This window comes from Hemicordylus capensis, chromosome 6 (assembly GCF_027244095.1).
Source record: "Hemicordylus capensis ecotype Gifberg chromosome 6, rHemCap1.1.pri, whole genome shotgun sequence".
Classification (NCBI taxonomy): domain Eukaryota; kingdom Metazoa; phylum Chordata; class Lepidosauria; order Squamata; family Cordylidae; genus Hemicordylus; species Hemicordylus capensis.
In genome coordinates this window covers 21,826,197-21,847,094 of record NC_069662.1, presented here as the reverse complement: position 1 = coordinate 21,847,094, position 20,898 = coordinate 21,826,197, and the positions used below count along the sequence as shown (strand labels likewise).

General features: G+C 46.2%; 1 protein-coding gene across 2 annotated transcripts in view; it reads left to right on the top strand.

Annotated features, from left to right (window-relative positions):
• FGF21 (fibroblast growth factor 21) overlaps window positions 1-20,898 on the top strand; it is a 35,958-nt gene that overhangs the window by 12,263 nt on the left and 2,797 nt on the right. Inside the window, exon 1 of one of the 2 annotated variants that reach the window (XM_053261822.1) lies at window positions 19,491-20,138. The exons of the other annotated variant lie outside the window; for it this stretch is intronic. Within the exon in view, the coding sequence (XP_053117797.1) occupies window positions 19,895-20,138 (244 nt within the window). The 5' untranslated portion in view covers window positions 19,491-19,894. Of the gene's footprint in view, window positions 1-19,490; window positions 20,139-20,898 lie in introns of those variants that run through there. 2 annotated transcript variants of the gene reach the window in all.

Sequence of the window (20,898 nt, the reverse complement as noted above, 5' to 3'; positions counted from 1 at the left end):
GGAAGGGATCCCCGGGGTTTTGCCGGCCTACTCCATGCTCCTCCTTCTGTCCCTCTCTCTCAGGCTCACGCTATATTTTGCACCCCGCCTGAGCTGCCTGAGTGCTGCGGCTAACTTGCCTGAACTGGGAATGCTGCAAGGCTCTTGCCGCCTGCCTTCCCAGTTCAGTCCAGGTAGCTGCAGCTCTCCGGCAGCTCAGGTGGGGATGGGTGCAAAAGACGGTGTGAGCCCATGAGAGAGAGGGACGGAGGGAGGAGCATGGAGCAAGCCGGCAAAACCCCAGGGATCAAGACCGGGCCCACCATGATCTCTCACCCTTGCTGCCTGCAAGGGTTAGCGAAGTCTCTTTGAACCAGAGGCAGGCCGAGCACAAAGTGCCACCGTCAGTCACCCACACATGTGCTGCAGCGAGAAATTTGCCGCCCCTCCAAATGCCCCTTGAAAGTTGCCGCTGTAGGCAAGGGTCTACTTTGCCTATGTGCTAATCCGCCCTGGGATGGGAACAGAGCTAGTCTCTCTGGCTCTGGCCTGGTCCCCACATCTCTGATTAATGTTTTTCTCCTGAGTTTTGCTGTGGGCTCTGCGTTCTGCCAATAAAACAGCCAGCGAAACAAATATTTGCTCTGGCCACGTTGTTCTGTTGCAGCCAAGTCGGCCATAGGTTCAGCAGGGCAGTCATTGCTCTATAATATGTTTCCAGAGCCATGTGTTTGGGACAGAGCCCGGTGGCCCATGGAGAAGCCTGCACCCTTCTCTACGGGCTGAGCAATGCATGGGCGCCCCATTACCTGGTTACGCTGCCCTGGCATGTTATCGCTGCTGCTAGACCAGTCTCAGCTGGAACCTGTCCCTTTTCGCTTGAAGATTCACAGGGACTTTGCTTGGTAGATAGAGGCCTTGTGCCAATACAAACATCATGGGGTGGGGGGAGGGGGTTGGGGTAGATGGTAGTTGTAATTTAATATGCCCCCCTCTCGAAACCTGATGCAATAGCTGTTCAGCTTACAGTACTTGGTTGGCATTTCCTGGAGGGACCAGGCCAGCCTCCAAGAAATGTGACTTGCTATTGTTTTCCCAACATCGCATCCAGAAAAATTTGCTGCATCAGTCTGAGATGCACATGAACTGGGAAAGTGGGGGAAAGCTGAGTCATGGCGGTGGGCAAATTTTTTGAAGCCCAAAAGTTATAAACAAAGATAAAATATGGCCAAAGATGACAATTATTCTGCCAAGAGAGTTTAAACTTGCCCACCTAATTTCAAACGGGGTCAAGGTGATTGTGGTTAAGTGAGGGGGAGGGGAACAAGGCCCTCAGCACATGCTCAGAAGCAAGGCTATGCTATGTAAAATAGTGTCTCTCCAAGGCTGAGGAATGCGTTTTGGCATCCCCCCTATTTCATATTTTATGTCCATGGAACATGTCCATGGAACATGGGCCCACTGGAGTGTGGAAGCCCCCAGCCCCTCCTCAAGCGGCCACTGCCTTAGCTCCTGCCCTCCCCGGCTGCACCTCCATCCAGCTCCCAGCTGAGCCAGGAGCAGGAAGCTGCTTCCGACCCTGCTAGGAGCCAGATGGTAATGGAAGGCATGCACGCGCCCTGATGTAGACCCAGGGCACATGCGGGTCTTTCATTCCCATCCAGCTCCCGACTTGGTCAGAAGCAGCTTCCTGCTCCTGATCTGGTCGGGAGCTGGATGGTGGTGTGGAGTGGGGTAGAGGCCAGTGGTCGGGCCAGGAGCGATATTGGTGGTGGCAAGGTGCCACGATGGGAAATGGAGCTGCACGCTGCCATGTGGGGGAGCTGTGCTGCCGGGGTGGGGGCCAGCCCATGTCCAGTAGTTGCACATGGGCCCACTTTGCCCTTGCTACACTTTTGGACTACTGCCATATGTTGCACATGGGGCGGCCTTTGAAGACTGTTTGGAACCTGCAGTCAGCTCAAAATACTGGAGTCACTAGGCTGCTTGTTGGGAAGATCAGGTGATGGAAACATATCTTGCCAGTTCTTAAAGAACTGCACTGGCTCCTGATGTTTCTGGGGAAAATTAAAAGTGCTGTTGCTAACGTTTAAAACCCTTCATTACTTGGGGCTTGGATAACTCAAGGGTCAGCTTCCCCAACATGAACTATACACGGAGGCATGCCATGTGAACTTGCATCAAACCCGAGAGCAGAGGGGAGGGGCTGCTTCCCTCAATGCCGTGACTGTACACTGATCGATTGATTGATTGATTTCTATACCGCCCTTCCAAAAATGACTCAGGGCGGTTTACACAGAGGAATAATAAATAAATAAATAAATAAGATGGATCCCTGTTCCCAAAGGGCTCACAATCTAAAAGCCTCTTTGAAGTGGCTTCGCTCAACATTCACCCTGCAGCATGAAGCCATGTGCGAATAACTCCCAGGAATACTTGTGGGAACCTTGCATGCAAATGAAAAATCAAAGCTGCTAGATCCTTTTTATTCTTAGAATTTGTCGGAATTCTAACTTGACTGTTAGACGTCAGCTGGTTCTGGTTCTGTTTGCACTCCTTCTACACCGGAATTCCTGCTTTCACTCTCTTAGCTGCCTGCATTTTGGGAAACTCTCCCCAGTCCAGACGTCCCTGCGTCAGGAGTCTTGTGATAGTTTTAGTATTTGTTTCCATAAGCTTTGGGACATGCCTTTCTTGCTCTCTCTGTGACTACATATGACGGATAATCACTACTTGCTCCTCCACCCCCGGTTTCTAGGTATAAATATTTAGTGGTTGGGTGATGCTGCGGAGGAAAAGGAGGGGTTCGCTTCTGCCATCCAAAACATTGTACCTTGAGGGCTTTTGAGAAGAAAGAGACTTTTGCACAGAAAAGGAAGGAACTAATGAGACATTTTGACTTTTCAGCAAAATGGTTTGGGAAAAGGAGAGTCAACGAATGTGAATGTGGCAAGAAGATTTGCAGCAAACAGCCGCTTTGGAGTCAAATTGCTGCTCTGGGGAGGAATTTTGGGTGTGAAAATAGCATAGGGGGAAGCATAGGACCCTCCCTCACAAAGTCACTTTCCTGGCTTGGATTAGGGCCCCATGCAGCAACTTATTAAAGATAAACAAACTTTAAATTATTAAAGATAAACAAAATTCTGGTCCACTTATGGATTAAGCCCATCTTCTAATGATGAGTTTAACATCCTACAAAGTTTGGCCCTTGCAACAGCAGAAGTGAGGTTTCCCCCTAAACTGGGCTCCCAAAACATAGGGCGGCTTGCATGACAAGGAAACAGCAATCCAGAGTGTGGTGGTGAGTCCGACTTACGGTGTTGAGTCAGCTATGCCAACATTGGGCCTGTTGTCCAAACACACCAATGTCGGTATAACTGTCCCAACACCAGAATTCATGGGTGTGCTTTGGGAACCGGTGGTTTGGTGTTTTCCATGTTGTGCAAAGCCGCCCATATTTATTCGATTTCTATACCGCCATTCCAAAAATGGCTTAGGGTGCTTTACACAGAGAAATAACAAATAAATAAGATGGCTCCCTGTCCCCAAAGGGCTCACAATCTAAAAAGAAACACAAGATAGACACCAGCAACAGTCACTGGAGGTACTGTGCTGGGGATGGATAGGGCTAGTTACTCTCCCCCTGCTAAATAAAGAGAATCACCATGTTAAAAGGTGCCGCCTTGCCAAGTTAGCAGGGGTTCTCCATAGAAAACTCTGGGGAAGAAAACCAAGAATGAGTTTTGCATGATAGGACTGTGAACTATATTCTGGTTCTGAAATCATATTAATGAGCTAAGCATGTGCTCAGAAGCACCCTGTTCCTTGATTCTCAGTGTACCCTCTGAGCCACATTTGCATCTGGCTCTGGTTGCTGGACTTGGGAGTTTTAGTAAATACCAGAGTAGACGCTGCAAGCTGAAGCCTGCTCACTCTGGGCTTAAGGTCACCTCAAGACTGTGATGGGATCTGAATCAGGGATTTACTAAATATATTTAGTAAAGCTAGTAAACCTAGCAAGGCTAGGTTCCAATTTTAGTAAATATCATTTACCTCACATTTTTAGCTCATAAAATCCCTATTCAGACACTAAGTTCAACACTTGTCCAATCTGTGCACAGGCACAGACAGATCTGTGCACAGGCCCAGTTATTCACACGTTATGTTGAACACAGGGATAGTAGTAAACTTTTCATCCATACCCTGCATATCAGGGGGCCTGCACTCAGATTCAACTTTGAAATGAATGCAGGTGCAGTCATTCACCCCAAACCAGTATATGTGCACAGACATCTGAATGCAGGTACAACATAATGCCTGAATAGGCGAAAGTCTTCCTCAATTTCTTCCTCCCTGGTCCAGAATCCAGCCACCTCCCACCTTGATCAGAGATAACACTCCAGAAGGAAAGGGCTCCTATATCCCATTCCATAATGCCTTCCCGAGCCATGGGGCGGGGGGGGATCCAGATCGGTCCAGATGCTTTATAGTGGTGACTAGAGGCACATTCCACATTTGGCAACATGGGTTGTGTCAGAAGAACAATTTTTTCCCCTGATCTGGTTGGTACATTGCTACTGGCAGGGGTCATTAATCTCCAGTGCAGTGTTTGGATGCTCTCCTGGGTGAAAACATAACACAGTTCCTGGTGTGACGTGGTCCCCATGGTCTCTGAAGTCATTGGGATGCCAGGAGAGCGAGATCAGCCGATGCCTCAACAGCCAAGTCCACTGAATCAGAGATTTCCCAAGCAATAACTGCCTCTGGGGCCAAAGGAAGCATGGCCCAATGCTTAGGGGGAACCTTAAGGGTGTTGGTAATTGAAGGCAAGGTTCCAATTTTTGTTCTGAACTGAGGAAGCAGCACTGAATTAGGATCAAGGCCTCTTGGCTCCCAGAAGCTTCTCTCTGGTTTCTGATCTCCTCAGAATAACACAGGAGTGTTGCTTTCTTATTCTGTACAGAGACTGGGACTAGGGTCACAAGACCAGTTTCTGCAGGGTCAAAGGAACAGCTGTCCAAAGGCAACAATGGTTGAAATCCAGACTAAGGCTGCATGAGTGCAAACATGTTGTACGAGTGCAAGGATGCTGTGCTAGTATTGTTTCTAAGGGAAGTAGCCCTGCGGATGCTGTTCTTTGTGCAACTGACCTCTTGTGCAACACTAGGGGGGCTGCCTTCCACATGTGCCGCAGCCTCAGCAAGTCCCTAACACAGGGGTTCCATTGCACGGAATGCTGGCCAGTGGAACGGTTGTTTTCAAGCAGTTGGCAAACTGCTCCTCTGTTGTGCAACACCACCAAGGCTGCCTGAAATGGCTGGCCAAGTGGCAATGCTGGCGTTGCACATCATGTGAGCCACTAACATTAAATCACCTGGTCAAACCAGAATCTACTGCAGGAGTGAAGTATTACTTCCTTGCTTCCGACTCTCAGAACTGTCACTTGATGAGACGCCAATTTGCAGTGATGATGTCACTGGTTGCGCGGTTATTTCCAGTGGCCTACCATCGTGCCAGGCCACCTTAAGTGGTGCGGCGGGGAAATGCTTGACTAACAAGCAGAAGGTTTCCGGTTCGAATCCCCGCTTTCCCAGACTACAGGAAACACCTATATCAGGCAGCAGCGATATAGGAAGATGCTGAACGGTATCATCTCATACTGCGTGAGAGATAGCAATGGTAAACCCCTCCTGTATTCTACCAAAGAAAACCACAGGGCTCTGTGGGCTCCAGGAGTCGAAATCGACTTGATGGCACATTTTAGCTTTTACCATCGTGCCAACTATCTTTGCACAACCTGCTTTGTGTAATTCCCGACATTTGCACCACAGCTCTCTTGTGTAACTGTGTGCACCCGGCATTAAAATACATACAAAACTCTGCATGTATATGAGAGGATTGCGGGTCTTGTGGTAGCAAGCATGAATTGTCCCCTGTGCTAAGTAGGGTCTGCCCTGGTTTGCATGTGAATGGGAGACTACATGTGTGAGTGCTATATTCCCCTTGGGGCATGCCCTGAGAAGAGCACCTTCTTGCTTGCACGAAGAAGTTCCATGCTCCCTCCTGGCATCTCCAAGATAGGGCTGAGAGAGACTCCTGCCTGTAACCTTGAAGAAGCCGCTGCCAGTCTGTGCAGACAATACTGAGCTAGATGGACCAATGATCTGACTCGATATATGACAGCTTCCCATGTTCCAGCCACTATTGCTGTGGTTGTGAATATGGCAGTGTGCAGTGGGTAAGGGTAATTTGAAAATATGTATTAAAGTACCACTTATCACTGTTAAGCACCTGCCACATTGGCTATTCAGCCTGGAATTTTAACTCTTCATTTGCTCACTTTTTACAGAAAATCAAGATGACATTTCCAACCCATTGCATTCTAGAGCTTTCAGTGTTCTCCTCCACCTCTTTACTGGTCCCTCTCTCCACCCCCCCCAACCTGCTTTAATTGCAAAATACTGCTATTTCGCTATTTCAAAATAAAAGAATGAGAGGAAAGCAATAATTAACCTCCCCCTTGCAGAGAACAGGAACTGACTAATTAAGAAGCAATTCATCACTAATGCTGTATTTAACAGGAAACAGAGAACAGAAACTTAAGGCTAAAGCTTTCACATTAGAAAGATTAATTAAGGGTTGCAGGGGACCTTTGCCAATCAAGGGCTTACACATTGTAGAAGAATTTTGCCAAGGGCAGAGGCATTACTGGATAATATAGCACTATACTGGGTGACTTGTGGAACCATTGTTTTAATTGTACTTCCTTCCATCTCATCATTAGAACAAGTATCAACTACAATACCCAAGTCTTGCCTGTAACTTAGTCGTTCTCCCCCCCCCACCCCGTTAAATCATACAAAAGTCAGCTCTAAGGGAATTTGGTTATCACTCAAAAGCCTGATACAAATCCATTTTAAAATATGCTTTTAGGTAAATAAGAAGAGGGTCTGACCCTTTTAAATGCTTCAAATTTATTTCTTAACAATGCCGTTAGCTTTGCCATTTCTGCCAGCTCTAGCACTTTAAATATCCAATCTTCTTTAGTTTTAATTGCACTTCCAACTGGCTGCAGAAAAGCACTTTTTCCACTCAGAGGAAACAATTCTGCAACCACTTGGAAGTGGAATACCCAGAAAAACACACATTCTGCAATCAGCTGGAAGAGGAATACCCAGAGCGATAGCAGCCTGTGTTAGTCTGATGAAGAAAGAGATAAATAATCTTGTGGTACCTTGTCTGACTTCTGGAATCTTCTCTGGGGCTACCTGAAGGTCTGTATGTCCTTAGGGGAAGGTAGAAGAAGTCCTGGAGCTCCTCCCATCAGCTCCTACAAAGACCACCTGGGGCAGTGGGAGAGGCCCGTTAGAGCAGCCACCCCTCCCCTACCTTCTTGGGTGGGGGCGGTCACGGAAAGACATGTCTTTGAAAAGGCTAGAAAGTAGAAACCCAGCTCCAGAAAAGACCCCCAACAGCCTGGGACAACATTGCTTTTTAACTCTTTTGTTTTTAATTCTGTAAAGTGCCCCAGGTTTACAGGCAGAAAGGCAGTATATTAAACAAACAAACAAACAAACAAACAAGACTAACAAATGTATTGTAGCATGAGCTTTTGTGGACTAAAGCCCACATTATCAAATGCATTATTAAGTCCCATTAAGTGTATCTGAAGAAATGTAGGCTGTAGTCCAAGAAAGCTGATACTATAATAAATTAGTTAGTCTAAAGTGCCACTAGACTCTTAACTTCTTTTTCTTTTTCTTCCGCAGTCACCTGAAGGATAATAGGTGAAATGTATAGAGCATATAAAAGTGTGGTTGGAGGCTTCCACTTCCAGTTTTACATTAAATTGCTCATTCAGGTGAGGGGAACAAAACCATCCCTATTTCCGCCCTCCCCCATTTTAATTCCCTGTGCACCTTTGTGTGAAGAAAATTTCCTGCCCAGCCTGGCTTACTTTTGTTTTCAGTGCTGTTCTGAGGAGGAAAAAAAGCAACCTTGAGGTGAAGATGGGGGATGGCTTAGCTTTCCTCACCTTCACCTTCAGAATCCTCCACTGCCACACGTTAAATGCAATCAGCGCAGAGATGTGCATAAAATACACATGGCTATCCTGTCATAGCCAGTTTCTCCCAATTTGCACTAGGAAGGAGCAGCTCCTCTCCTTTTCATTTCCAGGCCTGGGAAATGGTGCAGTTGTCATTCCAAGTAACAATGACATCAGACTCTCCTTGGTTTCACCTAGGGCCTACATGGGCATGCAAACACATGCTGTAGAGAGGCATGATCCTTCCCACCAGTTTTGCCTCTCAGGGGCGTAGCAAGGTTGGAGTGGGCCCAGAGACAAGATTTTGAAATGGCAACCCCCTTATTGAAGCTCAGCTCATGAAGTAAAGAAATCTTAAAGGAGGCTGAATAGTGGTAACAAAAAGCATAGTCAAATTTATATATATATAAACACCTATGTGCCACAATAGAACTTCATCCTAAATTATTTTTTAGAAGGTTTTGTAAACTGTGGACGATGCAAGTCATTTAATGGTACTAGAAAAAGACATGCTGTTCTGGTAGCTCCAGAGGATGAATACAACTGAAGGAAGCCTGGGCAAGTGTGTGGCTGGGGGAGTCAGTCATGTGACTTGCCTCTGGGCCCCCCCCAGGCAGTGGGCCTCTAGACAATTGTCTCCCCTTGCCCAATTATAGTTACGCCCCTGTTGTCTCTTTTTTTCTTTTTCTTTTGTAAAAAAAAATAAATAAGGCCACATCATAAGGCTAAATCTGGTTGGGACCAGAATGTTCACTCTTTCCCTGGGCCCATTTTCCCACTAAAAATTGCCCCTTCAGGGGCAAATTTCCACCTCAGAGGCAATTTTTTAAAAAAAGGTTCTGACCAGGTTTCCCCCACGTGGCAGTTTTGATGAAAAGAAGAGGCGCTTCTAGTCAGGAGCATGCCTCTAAAGCACACATTTGTGTGGCGGTGTCCCTAAGAGCTATGACTCCTCAGAAACACAATGCTCACCTGCTTGTCACAGCAACATTGTTCCCTTGCCTGAATGGTTTTGTTTGTTTGTATTTGTTTTTTGAGGGGTAGGTGGGGGTTACATTGGTGTGAGATGTAAAATTAAAACAGATTTAACAAAGGAAAATATGCGACATCTGTTTTTTAGACTTCTTTGTTTTAGTATAAATGAATATTCTGTGTAATATCCAGTGATGTTTTCATTTAACATTTTTCAAGTAAATGTTCTTTCCTGTGTGTATTATTGTCATTTTTAATTCTTGATTGATTAAGTTCCATCAAGTCGGTGTCGACTCTTAACGACCACATAGATAGATTCTCTCCAGGATGATCTGTCTTCAACTTGGCCTTTAAAGTCTCTCAGTGGTGCATTCATTGCTATTGTGATCGAGTCCATCCACTTTGCTGCTGGTCATCCTCTTCTTATCTTGCCTTCAACTTTCCCCAGCATTATGGACTTCTCAAGAGAACTGGGTCTTTGCATAATGTGTCCAAAGTGTGATCGTTTGAGCCTGGTCACTCGTACCTCAAGTGAAAATTCTGGATTGATTTGTTCTATGATCCATTTGTTTCTTTTCCTGGCCATCCAGGGTATCCTCAAAAGTCTTATTCAGCACCAAAGTTCAAAAGCATCAATGCTTTTTCTATCTTGCTTCTTCAAAGTCCAGCTTTCACATCCACAGAGTGTCACGGGAAAAACCATTGTCCGAACTATTCTGATCTTTGTAGGTGTAGACACATCACGGCATCTAAATATCCTTTCCAGGGCCTTCATTGCAACCCTACCAAGTGCTAGTCTGCAGAGTATTTCTTAACTGCTGGATCCTTTACTGTTGACGGTTGATTCTAAAAGGCAGAAGCTATTCACCACTTCCATGTCTTAATTGTCAATTCTGAGGCTGGTTGCTGTACCTGTTGTCATCAGTTTAGACTTCTTGACATTTAGTTGTAGTCCTATTTTTTCACTGTGCTCCTTGACTTTCATTACTAGAGCTTGCAGATCATCCACATTCTCAACTATCAGAGTGGTGTCATCAGCGTAGTGCAGGTTATTGATGTTTCTTCCTCCAACTTTAAAACCATGCTCATCTTCTTCCAATCCAGCTTCTCTCAGTATATGTTCAGCATATACATTGAATAAAGAAGGAGAAAGTATACAGCCTTGTCTTACTCCTTTGCCGATCCGGAACCAGTCTGTTTCACCATGTTCTGTCTGGACTGTGGCTTCCTGCCCTGTGTATAGGTTTCTCATGAGAACAATGAGATATTCCTGGATGCCCATTTTCCTAAGGATATTCCACAACTTGACCTGGTTGATGCAATCAAAGGCTTTTCTGTAGTCAATAAAGCACATATTGACTTCTTTCTGGTATTCTTTGGCTTTCTCAATTATCCAGCGTGCATCAGCAATGATGTCTCTTGTTCCTCGGCCTTTTCTGAAACCAGCTTGAACATCCAGCATTTCCTTTTCCACGTAGGGCTCTAACTGCGTTGGATGATCCTGAGCATTATTTTGCTAGCATGTGAAATTAAGGATGTTGTGTGATGGTTTGCACAATCTGTTAAGTCTCCTTTCTTTGGTATAGGTATGTAGACTGACCTCTTCCAATCTGTTGACCACTGTTTCGTTCTCCAAATTTGCTGGCATAGTTTGGTTAGAGTCTTGACTGATTCTTCTTCTGTTGCCTGCCATATTTCTGTCGCTATTCCATCTCCTGTAGCCTTCCGACTTGGTAATGACCGGAGTGCTGATCTAACATCATCTTCCCATACAAGAGATTCTTGCAAGTAGGGAATATCTTGGATGTTGACATCCCTGCTATACAGATTTTCAGTATACTCCTTCCATCTTTGTTTGATCTTCTCTGAATCAGTTACTATCTGTCCTTTGGAATCCCTTAACATACCAATTAAAGGTTGGAACCTCCTTCTGAGTTCAGAGATCTTTTGGAAAACTTTCCTTGTTTTTCCATGTCTATCTCGATCCTCAAGGTCTTTACAGATGTCATTGTAGTACTAGTCTCTTCTAACAGCTTTCTGAAATTCCTTATTAAGTTCCTTCCTGAGGTCTTTCTCTTTCTTGACTTTGGCTTCTCTTCTCTTCTTGGCAATTTCCACCGTCTGTTCTGACATCCATTTTGCTTTCTTCTGTGTCTTGGTCTTTGGCAGTCTTTTTTCACATTTGTCCTTAACAACTTCTTTGATTTCATTCCACAGTTCCTCTGGTTCCCTATCAATGAGGTGCAGAATTTCAAAGCGGTTCCTGATGCTCTCCTTGAAAATGGTGGGTATATTCTCAAGATCATATCGTGGAAGCTGGATAGCTTTGTTTTTCTGCTTTAGCTTGATTTGGAACTTGCACATGAGGAGTTAATGATCTGTTCCACAGTTGGCCCCCGGCCATGTCTTTGCTGTTATAACTGAGCTCTTCCACCTTGCTGCACCAATAATGTAATCAATTTGATTTCTGTGTATTCCATCTGGTGATGTCCATGTGTAGAGGTGCTGCTTTGGTTGTTTGAAGAAAGCGTTAGCAATGAAGAGCTCATTGACTTGGCAGAAACTAATAAATCGTTCTGCTTCGTTTGTTTCCTAGGCCATATAGGTCAACTATTTTTTCCTCTTTACCATTTCCAACTTTGGCATTCCAGTCTCCAATCACCAGCAACACATCTCGCTTGCAAGTTCTGTCAATTTCAGACTGAACTTAGCATAAAACTCATCAATTTCCTCTTCTTCTGCATCAGTCGTTGGGCCATAGACTTGAAGAACTGTCATGTTAAAGGGTTGGCCACGAAATCTAATTGATATTAGTTGGTCACTGACCGCAATGTACCCAAACAACATCGTTTCTTCTTTGGTTTTCATGTCCTGAGTAGTAAATGTTATGATTTTTTGACTGAAAGTGTCCCATTCCAGTCTATTTTAATTCACTGATGCCCAAGATGTCAATCTGCAATCAATTCATTTCATCTTTTACTATGTCGAGCTTTCCCATATTCATGCTTCTTACATTCCATGTTCCCATGGTAATTCTGTCTTGGCAGCTTTGGATTTTCTTTTCCCGCATGGCAACATCAGCTGCTAGACATCCAAAAGGCTTTAGTCTAACTTCATCATAAACACCATCGGTACTCTGAGAGACCCTCAGCTCTTCCTCAGTAGCATGTTGAGTACCATCCGACCTGAGGGGTCCATCATCTGTAACTACATCGACAATCATTCTATTTTGTCTATCCATGTGGTTTTCTTCGTAAAATACAGGAGATTCTTTTCCCTCTCACACAACACTAGAACCAGGGGTCACTCCATTAAATTGATTGCCAGGAGGTCTAGGACCAACAAACGGAAGTACTTTTTCACACAACGCGTGATCCACTTGTGGAACTCTCTGGCACAGGATGTGGTGACAGTCAACAATCTGGATGGCTTTAAGAGGGGTTTGGATGACTTCATGGAGGAGAGGTCTATCAATGGCTACTAGTCAGAGGGCTGTGGGCCACCTCCAGCCTCAAGGGCAGGGTGCCTCTGAGTACCAGTTGCAGGGGAGTAATGGCAGGAGAGAAGGCATGCTCTCAACTCCTGTCTGTGGCTTCCAGCGGCATCTGGTGGGCCACTGTGTGAAACAGGATGCTGGACTAGATGGGCCGTGGGCCTGATCCAGCAGGGCTGTTCTTATGTTCTTATGGAGTGGTTTACCATTGCCTTCTCCCATGCAATATGAAATTATGCCTTTGTCATTGTCACTGAAGTGATCATCTGCCTTCAGCACCTTCCTATATCGCTGCTGTCCAATATAAGTGCCTGTTTGCTTTAGCTGGGCAGCTGGGATGACCTTCGTGCTTTGGGTGACCCTATTGGGAGCATACCTCCCGGCGTACTTTGCTCATCCCTCCCAAACACACACCACCACCCCAGCCATTATGAGGCAGCATAGCAAGACTTGCAGGGTGTGTGTGTGTTAATTCCTAAGAAACACAAAATACGTCATTCCGTTTGTTCCAGGTGCTTGTAATTAAGTTTTCATTACCTTGACTTTTAGATAGCCTGTATAAACAGCCTATCTGTTGGAGAATCTATCTACTTTACATGAGGAGTTTAGGAAAGGAAGGTATTCATTATAACTAAAAGTTTAAAAATAACTGTTCTTTATTTAGCACATACATTATGTTTCTACTGCCTCAATTCAGAGACACTACAAAAAGGTACGTGGCCTTGGAGATAGGGTTATTTCTGTTGGTTTTGTGGGAAATAAATAATTTCCCATTAACTTCTTTAAATCTGCACCTGGAATTGTGGCAACCACAACTTGTGAGGAAGGCTGACTATGACCTTTGTTCTCCATTTCCCTTTTAAAAATTCTTTTAGGCTTCTCGGTGCTGAAAGGTTGCTAACTTTTAAGATGACCACTCATGCTTAACAGCTTGGTGTGAAGAAATTAGCAGGTGATCATGCTGATCTCTATGCTGTAAAAGGTTTCCCCAGCTGCTGATTTCTTCACATCAAACTGCTGTTAAAAGGCATAAAGACATTTTGCCAGGCAGGATGGCCATTTTGCTATGCCACCTAATGATTGGCAATTTCTACACTTTTTAGCCTACTTTTCCACATGGAAAGTACCCTCATGAGATCACCTTGCTGTCTATGTGTCTGTCCGTCCATGTGTGTGTGTGTCCCTACCAACTTTGCAATACCTGCACAATACCTGCACTTTGCAATACCTACATCAGCGTGGTGTAGTGATTAGAGTGCTGGACTAGGGCCGGGGAGACTCAAGTTCAAATCCCCATTCAGCCATGAAACTAGCTGGGTGACTCTGGGCCAGTCACTTCTCTCTCAGCTTAACCTACTTCACAGGGTAGGTGAAGAGAAACTCAAGTATGTACAGTGTAGTACACCGCTCTGGGCTCCTTGGAGGAAGATTGGGATATAAATGTAATAATAATAATAAATAATAATAATTTGCACCAAATTTGTTGTGGCACATCGGGACACCTGAACAGCGTGGTTTGCGATGGCATTTTGCACCGTGATCTAAGATGGCGGCCACATGGAAATCTACTCTCACTAGATTTTGCGGGGGCTAAAGTTATCCTTCAAGTTACAAATGGCAAGGCCTCAGCAGTTCATGACAAAGGCGATACCAAAAAGCTGATCCTCTGGATCTATGGCTAGCTCTGCATTTGCTGACTGACCCACACTTCAATCCCTTTGTTGTTGTTATTATATTTTGATTTCTATACCGCCTTTCCAAAAATGGCTCAGGGCGGTTTACACAGAGAAACAACAAATAAATATGATAGCTCCCTGTCCCCAATGGGCTCACATTCTAAAATTAAACATAAGATAGACACCAGCAACAGTCACTGGAAGTACTGTTCTGGGGGTGGATAGGGCCAGTTACTCTCCCCCTGCTAAATAAAGAGAATCACCACGGTAAAAGGTGCCTCTTTGCCCAGTTAGCAGTTATCTGCCAAACATCATTAGAGCCCTGCTTACTTGCTTAGCTTTTGGATGGATGCATCAACCAGAGGAAAGAAATTAACTGCTGCTCATTTAAACTGTTTAGATCTTTACATATTTGCATGTTTAAAATTGCTCCATTGACTAGCACTGAGAGTGAATACACACACACACAACAGACAGGAGCAGGCCAGAGCCAAAGAAGAAGAAAAAGCAAGCAAATGTAACCCAAGCTATCCTCTTCCTTAAGCAATCAGTTTTGCTACCTCCCTTCTCCAGACTCACTGTCCTGAACTGCTGCTTGACAAGCACAATATTCAACAGGTGCAGCTATGGAACCTGCTGAATTTCAGTCATTCATGCAGAACCACACCTGAAATCATGGCAGTCCCCATGTGTGAGGATGGCTGACCATAACCTTTGCTCTCAATTCCCCCACCCCCCACCATGTGAAAAATGAAAAGACATGCAGTTGTTCAAGGCACAGAGCTACATTAGAACTTGGTGAGGGGTGTCTTTATTTTTCAAACAACAGCCCAAAAGCCCCCTCACCGCACTTTGGATTAGGACTGCAGTATGGCAGTGTGGAAAGGGAGGGTCTGGCTGTGGTTCTAATCCAAGCCACCCCCATCTGCTGAAGCTACTGCTAGCCATGGAAGATAAATTTACAAATTTGCTAGTACCATCTTGGAATGTTTTAAGTGGAGGGGAAAGGTTAGATTCCGCCTTCTACCTACCCAAGCGGCATCCTCGATCCAAATTGTGCCCCTTCCAAATGGAAAAAGACATCTGAACATGGAACTCACACATCACATGGAACTGACATATCACATGGAACTCATATATGGAATTCACACATGGAACTGACATATCACATGGAACTGACATATCACATGGAACTCACACATCACATCCTGTTTGACCCTGTATGTCAACCCTTATCCCAATATTCCCCGAAACTACATTACCATTTCCTTGGAAATGCAGTGGGTTTGGGGGTGGGGGGAAATAACAGCTAGAGAAAAGTCTGCTGTTCATTTTTTCGCCCAGGAGTCCTGGTTCTTTCTCAATATCCTCATCTCAAACGCAGATATTTTATGGCTACCAGCTGAGACGTGTTTGTGCTCTCCGGAAGTTGCTAAATTGTTAACCCTCATCCTCTGCCCATCCCCCCCACAATCCTTGAATTACGATGCTGCACATGAGGACAAACAGGAAGAGGATTGTGCCATTGGTCTGGATACATGACAAAGGCAGTCAGAAGTGGCAGGTGGACCCCATCCGGGTGTGCGGGGGCTGGTTTATGGGATTGCACCCAAGGATCATGGAACGACATGTCCTGCTGCGAGGAATTCCCTGCTGGTCACTACACTTCAGCCCCCATTTACACCCAGCCAACTTATTACGAAGCCTTGACCTCCACTTCCTCTGGGTTTTTTTCTTACCAGGCCCGTGCGCAGTAGCCTTTAGACACCCAGAGGCCTCTAGATTTGCAGTTTATGGCTGATGATTGTAACAGCATAACTGAGATAATATATGTGAAGTGCTTATCTGAACACTCCAAAGGACATTTCAGGAAACTGGTACACATGAATGCAGCTAGGGAGAGAGTGATGGAGGATGCACAGATGGATGCATTCGGAGCTGAGCTGGATACAGAGAGTGATGGTTGGATAGCAGGGCTATCACCCTACTGGAAAAATATATCAGATGATGAATACATTAGTTTTAAATGGCGAATCCATCTGTTAACTGATTAAATAGCATATGTTTGTGAATGAATGAAACAATAGTTTCAAAGAAAAAAGGCGCACTTCCCTTGTTTCCTAGCCACCTAATGGTGCAGCGGGGAAGCAACTTGCCTAGGGAGCAAAAGGTTGCTGTTTTGAATGCCCACAGGTATGTTTCCCAGACTATAGGAAACACCTATATTGGGCCTTTAACGATATAGGAAGGTGCTGAAAGGCATCATCTCTTACTGCGCAGGAGGAGGCAATGGTAAACCCCTCCTGTATTCTACCAAAGGAAACCACAGGGCTCTGTGGCTGCCAGGAGTTGACACCAACTCGACGGCACAATCTTTCCTTTCCCCTTGTTTCTAAACGGCACATGGGTATGTCTTGGCAGGCTCTAGGCTGGTTTACATGATCAAAGTCCAGGTAGGAGGAGCATCCCCTATCAGCAGTCATATGAATTCTAAAATCAAGGTGGGAGAACAGGAGAATGATTATGTGGGAGGTGGGAGCTGGGCCAGATGGGCACACCTACCCAGATTCTCTCCCCAGCATTTTACTGGTGGGGGGGAAAACCATCTGATCCAGCTCCTGCCACCCACATGATCCTTCTCCTATCCTCCTACCTTGATTTTACAGTTCACTCAGCAGCAGTATAATTGTCTAATACAATTATACAAGTATAATTAATTGTATAACTGCTATGGGTGAGGGCACAATTTGGATCTGAGCTATGGGTGAAGGGAGGGTTTACCCTTTCTGCCACACTGTGTCCGAAATCCAAATTCACCCCAAATCAACTATTAGATGTACAGGCAAAAATGTTGCACAAAAATGTTGCCTGTACATTTTCCTCTCCACACCCAAGAATGGTTTGTGGGACAGGTATTTAAGGTAAGGAACCAAGATGTGGTAGGAAAGCATTGAACCTCTTTTTCCTGAGTGGCATCTCTGATCCTAACTATCCTGCTACAGCAGCTTTTCCAAGACAATTGTGCTGGGAGTTCTAACCATGGAAACCCAGCGCAGTCTGCAGTTTGGCGCTCACACAGGTGAGAACACCTCTCAGAAGAAGGTGCCTGCTACCTGTGGTTTTTGTAAGTCCTTATATTAAAAATGATTGGTGTTGTGTTTTTTTAAGCCATGAGCCAACATGGTGTACAGCATCCTTGTACCAGAATGCTCCATACAAGAGCTGCTGTTACACTGGGGCTGTGTCAGGCAGCGCTGGCGCTGTAAGGAATAGGCGAGTTCACATGATCTTTTATAGGGCAGGATGAGCATCCTACCCAAGTTTGGGAGCTGTGTGTGCTCCCTTTTTTGTGATCATGTGCTTGTAAAAAAAAACAAGGTAGGAGCAGTGCAGGGCAGGGGGAGTGATAATCTGCAAGGCTTCTGCTCGGTAGAAAGCCTTTCCATCCTACCTCATGACACAGCCAGGGAGAGCTGATGGGTAGGACGGAGCCCTCCTACCTACCCAGCACAAGCCTCACAGACAATCACCCACCCACCCCGCCACCTTGTGTTTTCCTTTCACAAAACAGGAGTGCACACAGCAAAGGCATAGGGAGCTCACCGGCAACCATGGGACAAGCTCGACCAACGGCCCCTTTCCCCTGTGGTTGTGTGTACACATGTGCTAGCGCACGCCAGATACACCCCCTGCGTATTACATCATACACAGAGGGCTTGGTCACCAGTGGCAAGACGGGTGAGCTACCTGTCAGGCCAGCAGCAGCCACACCACCAAGGGCAGACCAAAGAGGATTGGTGGGGGCAGGGGTGTGGAGGCCCTGGACTTCAGCCACAAAGTCCAGGGGCAAGAGTGCCGCCGATTACATCACCATTTTACTGCAAAAGGCTAAAGCTGTGGCATAGAACTTAGCAACTCTTTCTGTACTATCTATAGTGATATCAGAGAGTAAATATGCGAGATAAAAACTCTTCCAATCTGCCTGGATTTTTTAATAAGCTCATAATGAGTCATGTTTCCTGATTGATCAGAGAGGTCATCTCCAGCCTCAGAGGCAAGATGCCTCTAAATACCAGTTGCAGGGGAGCAACAGTAAGAGAGAGAGGACATGCCCTCACCTCTTGCCTGTGGGCTGTCTCAGAGACATCTGGTGGGCCACTCTGTGAAACAGGATGTGGGACGAAATGGGCCTTGGGCCTGATCCAGCAGGGCTGTTCTTACGTTCTTGTGCCTTTTTAGTCAATGAAAGAAACCTTTAACTAGTAGGGATGTGCAAACAGGTTCGATGTTGCACCTATTCGGTTCGACTGTTTGGGGTCGAACCAAACTATCCTCTGTTCGGTCTGACCCCGGACTGAACACCCCCTGACTATTCGGTGGGTTCATGGTGAGTTTTGTTTTGTTTTGTTAATTAAAAATATTTTTTTAAATCTTACCCCCTTCGGGGTCAGGCAGGTGCGGTGGCCTCCAAAATGGCCACTGCGTCGAAGGGGGAAGAGCAGCATAAAGGGAGGCTGGTGGGGGCAGGGGGAACCTCCCTAGACACACCATCACCACCTCCAACAACAACCCTGAAGGGGGTAAGTACTTTAAAAATATATTTTTTTAATTGTTCGCAAACCCACCCCCCTGGACCGAACCAAATCGGGGGGGGGGTGTTGAGGGGTGCCAGGCTGAACTGGCCCAGTCCGGTTCAGGTCTGGTTCAGACTCGAACCAGACCAGGCCAGCCGGTTCCATGCACACCCCTATTAACCAATACATCTAACCAACTGATCAGTTAAAGGCTACATCCCTATTTGACAGAGAGAGTGATAAATGGGTGGAAGTGGATGGATGGATGGATGGATGGATAGGGCTGCATGGGATAGACAAAGAGCATGCCGACCAATGGGTGGCTCATGCATGCATGGAGGTAATAAGGCAGGTGGCGGTGTGCATGTGCTGACAGGCAGATGAGTGTACGGCACTAGACAGAGGAGCTTGTTGAATAGCTGTCAGAATGCCTGGCCAGTCACACTATTTCCAGCCTCCACTTTCCTCCTCAAACTGCCTTCCCTCTTCCTCACGCCTATATTCCCGAAGTTGCATCACGCTTTCCTGTCGGCAGCATTAAAGCAGCTGTGGAATGATAATATTTAGACTTTGGCATCCTCGTGACCCCATGTTAGGGGCAGCAGCGGCGGCGATAGGCACCCCGTGACTCACAGTCAAAACCCAGAGAAGTGGCGGGGGTGGGGGGAGAGGATGTGGGCAAAGCGAGAGCCAAGGGGAGGGGCATCCTCCTCTGCCTTGGAGAGTGCTCCTGTATATATACCACTGTGTCTGCTGGCCAGGAGCAAACCTGAAGTGAGGGAGCCAAGAGGGGAAGGCAACATTCTCCACCTCCTCTCTTCTTCTTCTTCTGAAAATTTCAGTTTATTGGGTTATCAAGCTTTTTCTTAACACCAAAAACTGAACAGCTCTGCTCTGCTTGATTTTATTTTTTGACTTGGCACACCTGGGTTCAAAGCGGTGACTGGCGGGTTAGACTGAGGAGCAAGTCCCAGTAAATTGGAGCTGCCAGGGGAAGGAAACCAGGACTCTTAGGTTCTTCCAGGATAGAAGCAGGGCCCAGTGACTTGCAAGAGCCAGATCTGAGGACTAGAAGCTTGACTTCTCAGATTTTGTGTCTGTCCCTGCCACTGCCATCCTACCTTCCTTGTCTTGAGCTGGGCCTATCTGAGCCATGCTGGCCATGTCTGTCTGCCTGCCACGTGAGTGCTGCCCCCTTCTTCTCATCAGCCTGGTTTTCTGGGCTGCTTTGGCCCCCACAGCTTCTGCTTTCCCCCTGGCAAATTCCAACCCCCTCTATCAGTTTGGTGGGCAGGTCCGACTTTGCCACCTCTACACCGCAGATGAGCAAACACACCTCTTCTTGGAGATCAAGCTGGATGGCAAAGTGGGAGGCTCCAGGCACCAGAACCCCTTCAGTAAGTATTTGGAGAAAGCCCTGGGGTGAACTCCTGTGGGTGTGAGTTGGGGAAAGGTAGGGCTGAATAACAGGACACCTGGGTTCTCTGGAAGGAAGCCTGAACTTCTAATATGTTAGAAAAAGCCATCAGAGAAGCCCAGAATCCTGGTTTCCATTCAGCTGAGGATGGGAATCTAGATTCTTTAAAAGAGATTGGGGTTATAAGGCGAGCCTGAGAGCCAGAACTCCTGGGTTCAATTGCGGACAGGAGGACATACTGGAAGGGAAATAATAGGGTCTAGTCAGGGCGGCCCTTCCATGGGGCAAGATGAGGCGGTCACCTCAGGCAGCAGGTGGATCCCAGAGAGGTGCCAAGATGCCCTCCTGTCCCCAGCTGAAAAAAGGAAAGAGGGAGAGGAAGGTGCATGCATGGGGAGAAAGCATTTGGCTCCTGCCTCAGGGGCAAAGAGGTCTTGAGCCAACTCTAGGTCTAATAGTTTAGAAAAGGGAATGGAGAAGCCCAGACTCCTGGGTTCCTAGACAACGGAAGGCAGCCTATTGGGTTTTACATATTAAAAATATAGTATATGGAGCTCAGACTGCAGGGCATTTTGGAAATCATCGATAACCCAGGGATTCCAGCCAAGGAAGGAATGGTGTTTAGAAATGGAGGGTGTAGCTTTTGGATGCTCCTCCATTGAGCTGCAGACCTGCTCCATGCTTCATGATGTTAATAGGCGGCAGTCATTTCAGGACCAGGGCTCCTGGGTTATGGGGAA